The sequence below is a fragment of the Pelmatolapia mariae genome, linkage group LG12 (assembly GCF_036321145.2).
Source record: "Pelmatolapia mariae isolate MD_Pm_ZW linkage group LG12, Pm_UMD_F_2, whole genome shotgun sequence".
Lineage (NCBI taxonomy): Eukaryota > Metazoa > Chordata > Actinopteri > Cichliformes > Cichlidae > Pelmatolapia > Pelmatolapia mariae.
The window spans coordinates 11,420,211-11,434,030 of NC_086237.1; the positions used below are offsets into that span (position 1 = coordinate 11,420,211).

General features: G+C 40.4%; 2 protein-coding genes across 3 annotated transcripts in view; both read right to left on the minus strand.

Moving 5' to 3' along the window:
- The window catches only part of tet3 (tet methylcytosine dioxygenase 3), a 45,431-nt gene extending 44,055 nt beyond the window's left edge, over positions 1-1,376 (minus strand). Inside the window, exon 1 of one of the 2 annotated variants that reach the window (XM_063490688.1) lies at positions 945-1,376. In XM_063490688.1, coding sequence (XP_063346758.1) covers positions 945-1,319 — 375 coding nt within the window. In that variant the 5' untranslated portion in view covers positions 1,320-1,376. The remainder of the gene's footprint in view (positions 1-944) is intronic. The other variant, XM_063490689.1, reaches the window with a different exon arrangement.
- A 4,661-nt stretch (positions 1,377-6,037) lies between these two features.
- ap3m2 (adaptor related protein complex 3 subunit mu 2) lies at positions 6,038-12,550 on the minus strand. The gene is made up of 9 exons (XM_063490523.1): positions 12,447-12,550; positions 11,469-11,753; positions 11,202-11,373; positions 10,841-10,978; positions 10,339-10,424; positions 8,445-8,578; positions 7,921-8,128; positions 7,617-7,761; positions 6,038-6,972 (listed from the first exon to the last, which is right to left on the minus strand). The coding sequence occupies exons 2-9, from the start codon at positions 11,739-11,741 to the stop codon at positions 6,872-6,874; spliced, it is 1,257 nt and encodes a 418-aa protein (XP_063346593.1). The 5' UTR covers positions 11,742-11,753; positions 12,447-12,550; the 3' UTR covers positions 6,038-6,871.
- Positions 12,551-13,820: the final 1,270 nt, after the last annotated feature.

Here is a 13,820-nt window from a genome sequence, read left to right on the forward strand (position 1 = left end):
CGTCTATCCGTCTGAACGGACATTACTAAGAAGACATTTGCGATCATGTAATGATCTGTAATAAATGCTCGCTCTTTCGTGCTTCTCTGGCTAAAAAGCAGAACAAGTTGCAGTGTGAAAACCCACTAATGGAAGTTTGCAATCTAATGATGTTGGTGTGTTTTAGGCAGACAATCAGCAAACACTCTCAGGCAAACAAAAGAAAAACTGTTTTTGTGCTTCCCTACTTGATGTCCTATGAACGTTCCCATGAAATGCACTGAAATGGATGGATGTTAATCAATATGATAATATTTGTATGATAATTTGCCCATAATTTTACTGTTGTGGTCAGGTTTTTTCAGCCTGCCTTTAGGAAGAAAAAAAACATTTTACACAAAGCACGTTGATACTTCTGGTATTCTAAATCTACAGTATAAGCAGTATTACGATAACTCAAGTTAAGAGACAAGACGTTTTCACTCCCAACTTGTCATATACTGATGCTTGATTAGGAATCCTTTTTCCTTACTATTTACTCCTGTAAAATCTTTTATTCACATGCTGGATAAGGCTTCAGAATGCAGTTTTGAAAGATGATGGTGAATAACAACGGTCATTCATCTAATTGCATCATCAAACGACTTCCAACCAGAAGGCAGGAAGTCAAATTCTGCCCAGACTTGGCTCTTTCTGTCACAGTTAGGTTAAGTTAGGTTGGGTTAAGAAAAAAACTCTTGGTTTGGGTTTAAACATTCCTTCCTATCAACACATTTACCATCCTTCCATTTCTTTAGTTACCTACAACAGTGATGACACTGGCTTTCAGCTTCCTTTTCAGACGTTAAAGGAGTTTTACTGAAGTCCTTGCACACAAAGCTAATCCTATAGGTCCTGACCAAGCATCAGAATTTGATGGGTTGGAAGTGCTAATGGTTTGTATGAGATTGCAAGCGTTTCAGTACCTCAACCACTTCCCACTCGTCCCGTCTCTTCTTCAGCTGTTCACATTTGCGCAGCTTGCAAATCTGTTTGCCCGTCTTACGGTTCAAACAGTTTGCGCAGGTACCGCAATTCTCTTTGCGGAGACAAGGAGTGCAGGCTCCACATTTCTTTCTTCTTTTCTTCTGGAGGTCAAGCGTGGCTTCCAGCGAGGCATCCAATGGAGACAGAGAGAAGAGCCCTGCTTCCTGGTGCTCAGCTTCGATATATTTGCTCAATGGGGATGTTGTTTCTATGCATTTCCTTTGCAACTGAAGAGACTGAGCCTCCTCCATGTCCGCGGGGAACTCGTAAACATTCTCAGGTGCCAGACACGTTCCTCCCTTCGGCCTGGGCATAATGACTGTCCTGCTTTATTTGTTCAGTTCTATTATTTAAAAAGACTGAAAACAGTCGATATACATGCAGTTAAGTTTAAAAAGTAGAGTTTAAAAGCAACATCTGCTAAAATCTCAATATGGCATAATCATTTGGCTGCTCTTAAAAACAGATTGGGAGATGGATAACTTGTCTTGGATTAGTCTTTGAAGATAACTTAACTTGGATATTAAACCAGCTGCTGCTACACAAGTTAGATTGATGCTCATTTTGTCTACAGGTAAGACGGCATTATCAATGTAATGCTTGTGCTGCTGGTCACAGGAATGGCCCTGGAGAATCTGTGTGGTAACTTCCAGTCTGGAGTCCATCTATCCCAGCTTCCCTGTGGTATGGCCGGCAGCCCACTCATGGCTTTGTGTACGGAAGCCTGGCTCTGTCTAAGTGTGCAGAGACAACAAAGGCAAAGAGGGAGAGGACAAAACATTTAAAATCAACATCAAAACACAAAAAGAAGTTTTCATACACTTCTCATTGCGAGGTTTAAAGCGTGGGGCCCAAAAGTCTGAATGTGTTATTGCCTACTCTTACACATTTATTTATATACAACTGGCGGCTCCACATTAAATGCCCAACATTAGAGTTCAGCCTGACTGCTGTCTGGATATCGTCTGGTTTCTGAACACAGCTGTCGGTGCTGTGCATCCAGTTGGCTCTTAGCCATACAGGCCTACGTGAGCAGTTTGAGAAGATACTGTGTTATAATGGCAGGCCCCACATGGACAGGGGGGCTTATGTCTCCCTGAATGAAAGGAGGGGGGTGATAAGTTGAAGCCAGGGACAGTCCTCTTTGTCTTGTAGTCGCATGCTCCAGTCAACCATCAGTAAAGTGAATTGTGCTGAGAAAACCCACGGTTTCTTTGCTACTGCCTGGTTTCACAGCCTGCTCACAAGGTGCTTTTAGCACATATCAAAGGCAACCTAAACTACTTTACCTCCAATCAACATGCTCTTTATTGTAACTTTTAGATGATCTCTAATATATATGAGTGCCTTCAAGGGTGGGGAAATTTAAAAAGAGGTCACAATGATTTTCTGGGGAGCTATAAAGTGACAACCTCTGAGACTGAGAAGTAAAGTGGAGATGCTAAAAAACTGTAGTTCATCTAATGGCCACTTGAGACCATTAGATGAACTGCCTCAAAAGCAAGTCATTCCCCATAGACTCCATGCTAAAAAGCAACCTTCGGAGCTTTAAAAAGGAGCTTTTATACAACCTGATACAACAAACATTTGTTTGCCTCTTATGGACAGTTCCCCCTTTAATAAATAATCTATAGTAACGCTGTTATTTTATAACTGGACAACTTGTCCATCTGGATACTTGGATTAGGGGCGTGACCTCCTCTAATTGGAGGTTCACTGAACTGTGGCATTCCAGGATCCTGTGCTGTTTGTGCCTTTTGGAACATTTTAATCCACTTATTTGAGAAATAATATTACTGGCTGTGTAGCAGTCCTACAGACGGTTCACAAAGATGGTGTTTCCCTTGTGGTAAGTGAAATTCTGATATTTTATTAGTCTGTTACTAATCACCTATATGTAAACATGTGAGTCTGTCCATTGCACCAGTACAGTTAATGAGCAGAGCTTGCTAACCGAACTAGTTAGCATTAGCTGATGACTAAATACTGCCCCCTCATGCAAGTATGGCCAAAAACTAACATCAGTTTGCAAAATGTGGAGTTTATGGAAGATAAACAAACTACTTACAACGTGTAAATCTAGGTCTATGAGGCATTTATAGTACCCTTATATTTGAAGTTTTGCTAGTTGGCAGCTTTGTTTCCTAGCTAACCTTAACTAGATAGCACCCTTAAGCTACCAAACGGATTTATTCCGCGTAGAAATTTTAGCAATTACTTCTATAACATTTGGTGTAAAGACAAACCTATAGATGTCCTCTGCAGCAAGGCAGCGTAGAGTTAACATTAAAGTAACATGAAGTTGGAATAACAGCTAATGTCATTACAGTGGCACTACTTTTTAAGGACACAATGGCAGTCGCTCACGTAGCTGTCAGTTAGCTGATAAGCAGCAGCTGGAAGTTGATAAGCGGTGACAATGTTGCAGAAGAGTTTTATTGAAGTGCCATTATCTGTGTAAACATGCAACAGTGTAAATAAACTCTGACTCATAGCTAGGATATTAAACTACAAACACTGCGCTGCACAGCCGGAGCACGCGCTCCGGCAACTACTCGAGAAGCACGTGGTTAATCAGCAGTTGTGTCGTCTCTTTAATGTGCTGCGGCCAGTGTCAAGTCTGAATGAGCACCCCTCCCCACCCAGGCTGCTGTTGTTACTGTTACTGTATGTCCACGTGCTTACCGACAGGGACCACTGCAGGGCGCCCGGCCGGCCAACACCGATCAAAGCAATCAGATAAACACTTAACAGCCATCCTTAGATTTACATTACGATAATGCCCATTATCTGGGCTTCAATACACAAAGCGCAGATTGGGCTGTAAGCGAGGGCACGCGGTTAATTGCCCCGGGTGCCAAAAACGGCACGTTAGCCGAGCTTCAATACACATTTTTGATTTATATTCATGTTTAAAACTTACCTGCTGTGGGCAATTAATGCGAAGCTGCACATTTATTTTTATTTTTTTGGAAAGCGTTATTTTGGAATATAACATATAACGTGTGCTGCTCAGAATTTTTCGTTTCTCGGTTGTTAAAACAAACAAACAAAATCGCCGCTGTGAGGGAAAAACATCCACATTATTATAATGGCGAGCGATAACTTACCACTAAATGCCGCGATATTCCTCTGTCGCGACAGCCTTTAAAGTGTTTGAAAATGGACATAAAGTTAAGCGAAAGAAAAAAAAATAATAAAAATGTGAATATTCGAAATGATAAAAAAAGAAAAGAAAAAAGGTTTAGAAAGAAGTTTAGAAATGTGCTAAAAAAGCGATGCACGAAGGAGAAGAGTGAGGACAAAGTTGGACCCAAATGACATAACTGACTTTAAACGGCTCAGTCTGGTCGATGGGGGGGGGGGGGGGGGGGGGGGGAAGAGAGAGAGAGAGAGAGAGAGGGAGGAAAAGGTAGTAGATTGTCTTTTGGAGGGGTTAAAGTAAATTATGGACTGGAGTCCAGCCAGATGGAGCAAAGACACAGGGCTGATGTCACACATCTGGAAGTGGAAGTCACCATAAGATAATCCAAAGAGTCTTACCTTTAAAAATGATGTTTTATATAAGATCTTGAGAAGCAGTTAGTGTGTTTCAAACCAGATGTTTTGACATCATGAAAAAACTTTAATCTCCATACTTTAATCCCATTTAGAAAAAACAGGACTGTTATTATTACTTATCACTAATTTCTGATCAACAAAACATTGCCATCTTATCTACCAAATTGGTACTCCTTCTATATTTGCTTAAATGGAAATGTGTTTTTAAATATTTACATATTTTAGAAACCTACATCCACAACTCACCTACAGCTGAGCATGTCCGATAGTTACACTGGGTGTAAGTGCAACATTTAATGTTGGTTAACTTCAAAACTGGACGCATTTTCTGTATATCCAGTCAAGAGAATATTTCATTTATTTTTTTAATTTCACTTTGTCATAAAAAACCACACTCCAACACTGCAATCCTTCACCAAAAAACGAGATATTCCCTACAAACAATGCATTAAATTTTATTTAATGTAAGAGTCCCTGGATCCAGAAGGATGTGTGAATCTGTATTAGCTTGTGACATTAAGCCAGTGTCTTCTAATTTCTCTTTATTTACTTTGAAGATATGATGCCAAATGTTCATTTTTGTTCTATATAAGTGAAGTTACTGAATACAGAAACTGGCATCTGTTTTTGGTTACCAATCATCCTGGGCTAAGCCCCTCCTCTGTGAACAATTTCATATAGGGTTGCTCATAATAGTTCCAGTAATCGCACACATACAAGCAAACAGACAATCATAAACCAATTACTTCATTGATGGATGGAATCATAACTTCAAAGGACAGTTTGACTCTTGTAACTGGTAACACAATATCATATGTGGAAAACACCACATTATACACATTTAGTAATCAGTGTTATTGCTCTGTTATAACACATCAAATTCTTTATTTTTTTCACCGTTTTTACACTCCATTGGAGGCTGTTTAAGAAACACAAACATTTTGCTGTAAACACAAAGCATTTCTTCTGAGGTACCGCGCTGTTATATCTTAACACACTTTTGTTTTCGTTATACTCTGAGCTGTTAACACCAAACCGTATCTGTAGCAACCATGACTCTCCATGCCAGCTTTATGAGACCACAATGTGATGGTGGGCTGATTCCAGCCGAGACCCTGAGGCACGGATGCATCACTTTATTACACTCTTATTGATTTAGCCAGCTCACCAGTTTCCATGGCGACAATCATAATCTTATGTTTATACAATGTATGCAAAGACAAACTTAAAAAAAAAAAAATGCACATCATACTATAAAGGCTGAGATAACATTTTTGGAGCATTTGGACCATAGGGTTAAGCACCAAACTGTCAGGATCAACCTTATTTTCCAAGAAATTTAATGACAACATTCTGTAATTAATCACAATTACAGCTGAATAAAAAGAGGTGAACATGCATGGCTTTCTGGTAATAAATAGCTAAAAAAAAAAAAACAAAAAAAAAAAAAAACTGTATCGTTCTTATTTGCAAACAAAAAAAAAAAAAAAAAAAAACTTCAAAGATTGAGGACAGTTTCAGAGACACGTCTAATACATCAGCATGCTGACTCCAGTGTTGCAGACAATATCATCAAACTGCGGCAAAGAAGAAACAAAGAACAGAATAAACAGAAAAAAGAAGGCCCAGGGTGCTGGGAAAAAAATGAAAACCTGGACAGCAGGATAAGAAGTATAGTGTGGATTTTCACTGGCAGTAACAACTCTTTGGGACTCTTTGGAGCTCAGACCATTATTGTAGGTCCGTGACATTTCATTTGAATTTAACTGCTTAAATATGCTACAGCACTGTCAAACAATACCTTTTACCTTGCAGAGTCATCTGAACCTAGAATAGTAGATTCCTGGCAAAATGTACAGGTCACTACTTCCTAATTAATTCTAATTTCTTTGTGGAGAAGTTCTGTTTTAATATACTCTAGGGTCCATTTATCCAGTAATCCAGCCTTATCTAAATACATGAATTTGGTTTGTTAACACCGTCAGTGAAAATCCTGTAAACGGTGTATTATATGGACAAATCTTTATTGGGTTAGTGTGGTTTGTCTGAGTTCGGCAAGGACAGTGTTGGAAATGTTTTAGGACACTTGCTTCAAACTTGCCTGATTTAGGCAAAGTTCTACAACAAAGGTTTCACGTCTATGTGTAATAGTCCACTCAGAACTGCTACAAGGAGCCTCCAGTTTGTATTGGTAAGCCTTCATGGGTAAATGCATAAGCACAGGGAACGTACCAACTCCTCTTTCCCATCACATCACCCCTTAGTCTCATGGTGGCTCAGTCCGGTTGTCACAGAGAAGCAGTCTTTAAGTCCGGACCTGGAACTTACCAGCCTTGGTCATGTACTTGATGCCTTTGAAAGGTTTATACTTCTCACCATACATGTCTAGCCGATTCACTTTCAGTCCTGATGAAGGAGAGAAAAACATCAAGAATTTATTAGACTTATGTGTTACTGGAACAGAACAAATACCAGGGTTAACTATCTGGCTAGGCGGCTTGATGGTGGAGGGCTCTTCTAGAGATGTTTCAACTAAAACCTCTACAGAGATTTCAACAAGAGATTCCTAAAGCTCCAAAGGCTTTGTTTGCTCCGAGTTTAGTATTACCGTTACATTCTGTGTCACACTGTAAAACATCATATTTTCATAAACGTGTCAACCCTTAGTGAAACTTGAAAAACTAAGATGGTTGTTTTATACTTCACTGAAAATATAATCTATTTCCTGGTGTCATGCAAGGAGGTTTATTTATGGGTGTAGCGCCATCTAGTGGTCACCGTCTCACTGTTCCCCTACAATGGGACTGTCAGGTGGTTGTCAGCTGACCAGACTGAGCCTGACTGTGTGGGGGTTGAATTAACTTTTCTGTGGTTTAAAAGGCAAAGTGGAGCTCATTTTCATTATTACAGTGAAATTATGAATCTCATTCAATGTTCAGCTTGGTCACTAAGTGCAAGAAGAGAGAGGATCACAAATAAGAAATGAAGGAATTCTTGAAAGGCAACAGTCACATGTACATGAACATGAGGTTCAGATGATGTGTGTGTACCTGAAATGGCCATCTGTTGGATCTTGAACTGAATATTGATGGTGGGGTTCTCATCAGGTTTGGATGCTCCAGCCTGCAGGCTCATGGTGCCCTTCAGACTGGGAAGCTTCTGTGGGTTGATCTTGCCAACATCCCATGTCAACAACTGGTTTAAAAAGAAAAAAAAAATGCACCAAGATGACAGAATTAAATATTTTGTCTCTTAAACATATTCAGATAATTCGGGTTTATATATTTATTCATTCTATTATTTACACTTCCCTTCATCTGTGTTTTTGTGATATAAAGATTGCTGCAAAGTTACCTTTGTGACTGGGTCAAAGGTGTATGTTCCCTGGGAGGGGTTCAGGTTGGCATTGAGGACGCCCCGGGGCAGCTGGCTGCTGACTAGGACCGACTCCACGGCCTTGCCCATCGTCTGTTTGGGGCCCAGGGTCAAATCAAAACGCCCCTGGGAACTTCCCTCCCGGAAGGTGATGTTGTGTTTCACGTACACTGGGATGGCTACCAAACTGAAGGTGATAAAACAACATCAGCTATTAGACAGTGGAATCCTACTTTATGGATTAGCATTTCTGTTTATATCCTAATTAGATATATGGAATGAGTCAACTATGGGGTTAAATGTTGCTACTAGCCAGTTAAACTAATTATTCATATTTTAGGACACTGACTATAGTTAATAGTTTTGTCCATCTATCACTGGCTGGGGCTGCAACACCCCTCTCTGGTGAACAGGAAAGTAAGACAGATTCCACAAACCAAAGCAGGGTTCTGAACTAGAAAATGAACGGTTGTATGTTGCCTGTGTCACAGCAAAGTACTAACTTCTGAGAGCTGACGTGGTAGGAGAGCAACCGGAAGTTTCCATCGGGTGGGATGAAGGAGAGGATCCGCTCGGCTTCCCAGCGCTTGAACCGAACACATGGGTGGAAACTGACATCATCCAGCAGTCGTGGATTCTGCGAAAGAAATGCAGTGGGTCAGGAAGATTAGTGGTGAAGTTTCAAAAACATTAAAATACTTTTAATATCTTTCCATTTCTTTTTGGTATTTACCCAGTGTACACTGTAAGAACATACAGCACTTATTCCAGCAACACTTTACACAGTTGTGATGTTACTGCATGAAACGTTTGATTTTCGTCAGCAAGTTTCACTGTAAATTTTTGTGGACGTTCAGATTAGACACTCTTCAAAGGAATTTGCACTGAATATTTCAAACTGTTGGACACCATAACTGTTGGATGCAACAATTAAACCTTGTAAATAAAGTAGGCAGGAGAGTAACCTAAAACCAAAACTCAGTTGAGTCTGACTTACACTGACCGCTGACCTTTCCTCTAGTCAAAACTGGCTGTGCTGTGATAGCAGAGCTACGCTATAAACAGACAGGTTGACTGTTGTTTTAAAGTCCAATAGAGGTCCACTCATAATATCGATCAGATTGTTTAAATGAAATAATCAAATGCGCACGTCGTTGTTTTTATTAAATTCATAATGGAATAATCCTCCACATATCAAAGCCTATTTCTTTCAACATATTTTAAGTAATTTTAACTTTATCTACCTATAAAATCAGTCTTATCTGCTGCACAGTGAACTACCACATCTGGACGGTTGCCTCTCTGAGAAGCAGACCTCGAGTCAGCAGACGTCAAAGTCTCAGAGAGCATTTCAGTTGCCCTCATGGGGCATGCTTTTTCTTGACCTCCTTAGTTTCATTTTTTTCCTATTGTAACGGATAACAAAAACCACATCATGATCACAAACTCTTGCTAGAGACTTCAACAAGGACCTCCAGGCAAGAGTCAGAAAGAACAAAGAGACAGGAAGAAAGAGGCAATGCAGGGAGAGAGAGGGAGAAGCTGATCACTTGAGCTGAAGTTTGATTACTGAAGTGTGTTTCTGTCTTGCATTGGAGAACTGCACGATTACATTTTTGACTTTGTACTAAAAAAGGTTTTGCCCAAAATAGAGTATAACTAAAGAAATAAATATGCCATCACAGAATGAGAAAAAAATAAGTGCATGGAAACATTGTCAGCTTTCGGCACAAGCAATTTGCTCTTGTTAACATCACTGTAACATACATTTACTTGTCCAGACTAGTCGAGGAAACGTCACATGGCGTGGTGCAGGAAATAGCTATGACGGGCTCATGTAGGCACATCGTCAGGCAGTGATTTTTGGAGAGCTTGATTTGCTTTGGCTTTGTGTTCTTTTGGCAGAGCACACATTTTCAGTGTTGGACAGCTGTGTTTTTACTCCCAATTGTGGGAAGCCAAAATTGTAATCAAGATTAAAATGTGATTACTTGTGCAGCCCTACTTGCATATTATAGGAAGCTTTTATCAGGAGGTTTTAACATCAAAACTGTGAAGCAAAGTGCAGATACTCTGGAAAATCAGCTCCCTGCATGCTGTGGTATAAAAGAAAATAAATACATTCTCTGGCAGCTGAGCTCCTCTCAGTACTCGGGTCCAAAATGTGCACAGTGTGGGTATGACATATTTGGAAGTAAATGTTACTGTATGTTTGACTTTTACTGTGAATATTAATTGTAATGTACAGCACATTGATTTAAATGTTTCCAAGCTGCACCTTGGAGAACCCCCTGCTTGCTATACAGTTATGACCATTTGTAATCATCTGTTATTTGTCTGGAGAGTTCACAGGCTTAAAATATAACAATATAGAGTTTGTGAAAAAAAGAAACTCACCATGAATGAGAGGGTAAGATCAGGCATGCCCGTCAATTTAACGCAGGCATCAATGACTCCCTGTATTTCTGCTGTGATGGTGGAGCCTATGGGGGTGGAGTTGATTAGAGACAACAACAGAAAGCAAAAAACATGTTAGAAGAGAAGGCAAGTACAAATAATTGTGTTGTAAAGCTGACATTTTATGTATTGTATTGGCCATTTTCTTTATTTTTTGACTGATTGACTAGAAACTCCTTCCAGGTTCTTCCTGATTCACAAGAGGTCACCACAGCAGGTAGCTCTGCATGTTTGATTTGGCAGAGATTTTATACCCCTCCTGATGCAGCCCCAAAAGGAGTGAACCAGAGATCTTTCACTTGTTAAGCAAATGTGCAAACTACTACACTATGGAGCTACTGCCTTTCCGATTAAATGCGGATTAATAATTACTATGTCTCCCATGCATTATAATTCAAGCAAACAGTGAAATGTTTCACAACAAACAGTTGAAAAGAAATACCAGATTTATCGATGATCGCATCGATCTCCTCCACCACGTCAAAATAAGCTTCATTGTTTGTGTACTTGACCCCAGTGCGCCGCCAGGGGACTACAGACAGCTGGCCTGTAGGGAGCTGTTCACCCACATTGGTGCTGCCTGGAAGCAGAAATTAACAACAGTATAGGATCATGCACACAGAGTCAAACAGCTGCTGTAATATCCTGCATAAGCCATGGCTCACACTGTCAATTGAATTCATTCAGTGCTATTTAGATGAACTGTAATTGTTACTGAAAGAAGTCTCAGCTGTGTATGAACAAAGCATTACTTCCTGATTTCAGGCAACATTAAAAGCAGCACAAATAAAAGACTGAAAGACCTGTGATGGTGTTGACCATGGTGCGGAGGATGGTAGGAGGCTTAATGAGTTCTTTAAGAATGTTGGACTCTGTGGCCAGAGGAAACCCGTTATCCAGCATCTCCTCCAGTAGTTCATAGACTACTACCACATTGTCCTTGATGGCCGCCTCTGTACACACTCCAAAATAGTCCTGAGAACAAAGCACACAAGCAGGATATGCACTTTTAGTTAACTTCAAATAATGATAAAAGTAGACAGAAACATACATGAGAGGGGAGGAACAACCTGAAAGGTGTCTACGACTCTGTGCAGGAACTCGATGACAAAGAGCGGCGGGACCTCACTCTGGATGACCGCCACAAAGTAGATGTGATGCCTGAGCACACTGATAAGGTAGTGATGAGGCGTGGGGATAACTGGTGGGACATTCTCTGGCTCAGTAGCTCGCTCCTGGGCCTCAAAGAAGTAGTCGCACACGGAGCGGCTGACCACACTTTTCCAGTGCTTCTCCAGGAAAATATCCCCTGAAGCGTTAATTAGGAACAAGCTGTGGATCATTGTGGCTAAAGGCTGTTGGGAGGGAAAAACAAGAGACCACCAGAGGTTTTTAAATGAGAAAATGCTCAGACAAACACACCATGCCTTCTGTTAACATAAAGAACAGAATAAGAAGGTTATTTAAGTGTCGCAGTAAACCATCAAGTGTGACAGTGAGGTAGCAGGCGCAATGGAGAATTTTACCCGAAGACAGACCCTATTCTCACATGACACTGGGCGTACCATGCTTTGCTCTCCGGATAATACTGTCTATACACTGTGCTTAGTTTATAGAAGAGAACGGCTCAAGTAACAGAGCAGGTCTACTGAGCTGAGACTGAAGTTCAAGGTTTCAGAAATTAAGAAACACTAACTTACGATGGCTGAGAAATGTGACCCCAGAATATAAATTATACATGCGGCAAAGCTATCAAGTTTTAACCGGATATAACTCTACAACTAAAATAACTGCAACTGCTAAACTATCAAGTTTAAGAAAAACAGGCGTGTAACTAACTAGCTAGCTGTTTCTATTAGATTGTAGATGAAGGCCTCCATCTCTCTGTACGAGATGCTACCTCCGTCCCTCCTCCTGCTTCAGTCTCATGACAGAAAGCTCCGTCACTGGGTCCAGGGGGTTAAAATACGTTAAAATAACGATGCTTTTTTGACGAATAAAATTGTAATTTGCCGCTGGAATCATTTTTAAAATTGCAAGTGACTCACCGAAGACAATTTTCTGACGTTTTCGTCTCGCCTTTCACCTTTTTTTTCTGTCAATGAAAGATTAAGCCGACGTTGCTTCCCGTTAGGTGGAGCAGCAGATCCTGAGTGAGGAAGGATGGCAGAGCAGAGTGAACCAATCAGAAGACAGGCCAAGTGTAAAATCCCGCCTTCTTAATAGAGGCATAGGCCAACAGTGCGGAAACTGGTGGCTCGTGACTTGGCTGTGATTGGTTCATAGCGGGAGAACGACGGTAAACACCAGTAAAAATCACCCGCTGATTGGTTTTAAGATGTACCTGGTCTGACATTTTGTTTGCAGGATCAGATTTCATCTTGTGGAGCTCTTTTTCGATTCAAACAAATATAGGAATATTTACATAAGGAGGGACTACATCAGCCTCCACAATACAACGCACTATAGTCTGTCTCTTATTATTCATTTTTACGTGTATTAAAAAAAGAAACACCGTGAAATTGTAAAGGCAAAGACAAAAATGCACATAGCCCACAATCTGATATCCATTAGGGGGGTTATGCATACTTTATCCATAATAAAGTGAGACTTAGCGATGCCTTATACTAACGTTCACTGTAAAGATTATCAAATGTGATTTAGACAAACAAAGAACCCATGCACAAGAGCAACTTTGGGCTCATGCTCATTCTTAATAACATATCAATTGCAAGTTGTGTACACAGTGCAGCGAATACACAGATAAAAAAACTAACACTATGTCTTTGCCACAGCAAAGACATATAACTGTAACACATAACTGTCCCAACTCTTTATCATGTTTCAGATGATATGAGTCAATATTCCAAATTTCAGTAAAGTTTTTGTTTGATTTTGAGCTGCTTTTGAGCAGCTCTACACGAAAGCATTAAAACAACCAAACACAAGAAAGGAGATCAACAACTTAAGCAAAGGGATCAAGAGTGTTAAAAGGAGGTACAAAATAAGCAGCCCCGGGGAAAGGGAAGACATAAATAAACTCAGAAGCAGCCTTCAGGAATGCCTCAGCCGACTAAGAAGAAAGAAGAAAAAAAAATGAGCAAGGAAAAGAAGAAGAGTAAAGCCCATTTCATTAAATATCCCTACAACTTCCCTTCAATTCCTAAAGGACACATACTGAGCCTGATAAAACCTACCCCTTGGCAACAACCCAGAAACGGGCATGGCAGAACCCCCCACCTTCATTCTCAAAACCAACATGGAAAGAAGTACATGAAGTGACAAAAAAATGCTTGAGCAGTTTTAGCCCCAAGACCCAGCACTATACCTTCAAAGTCTCCCCCATCTTGAACATGAACTTTATCATTACAGCAACTGAAAGGGTACCCAGAGGTCCAGCAATGGATACAGGGGTGCAACAA

What these genes read in the sequence shown, in the direction of transcription:
- ap3m2 (XM_063490523.1), bottom strand. Translation starts at nt 11,741, where the DNA reads ATGATCCACAGCTTGTTCCTAATTAACGCTTCAGGGGATATTTTCCTG. An exon ending in TGCGATCATCGATAAATCTG is followed by an intron (nt 10,425 to 10,840) that starts GTATTTCTTTTC and finishes CCACCCCCATAG; the next exon opens with GCTCCACCATCACAGCAGAA. An exon ending in ATCTTACCCTCTCATTCATG is followed by an intron (nt 8,579 to 10,338) that starts GTGAGTTTCTTT and finishes TTTCTTTCGCAG; the next exon opens with AATCCACGACTGCTGGATGA.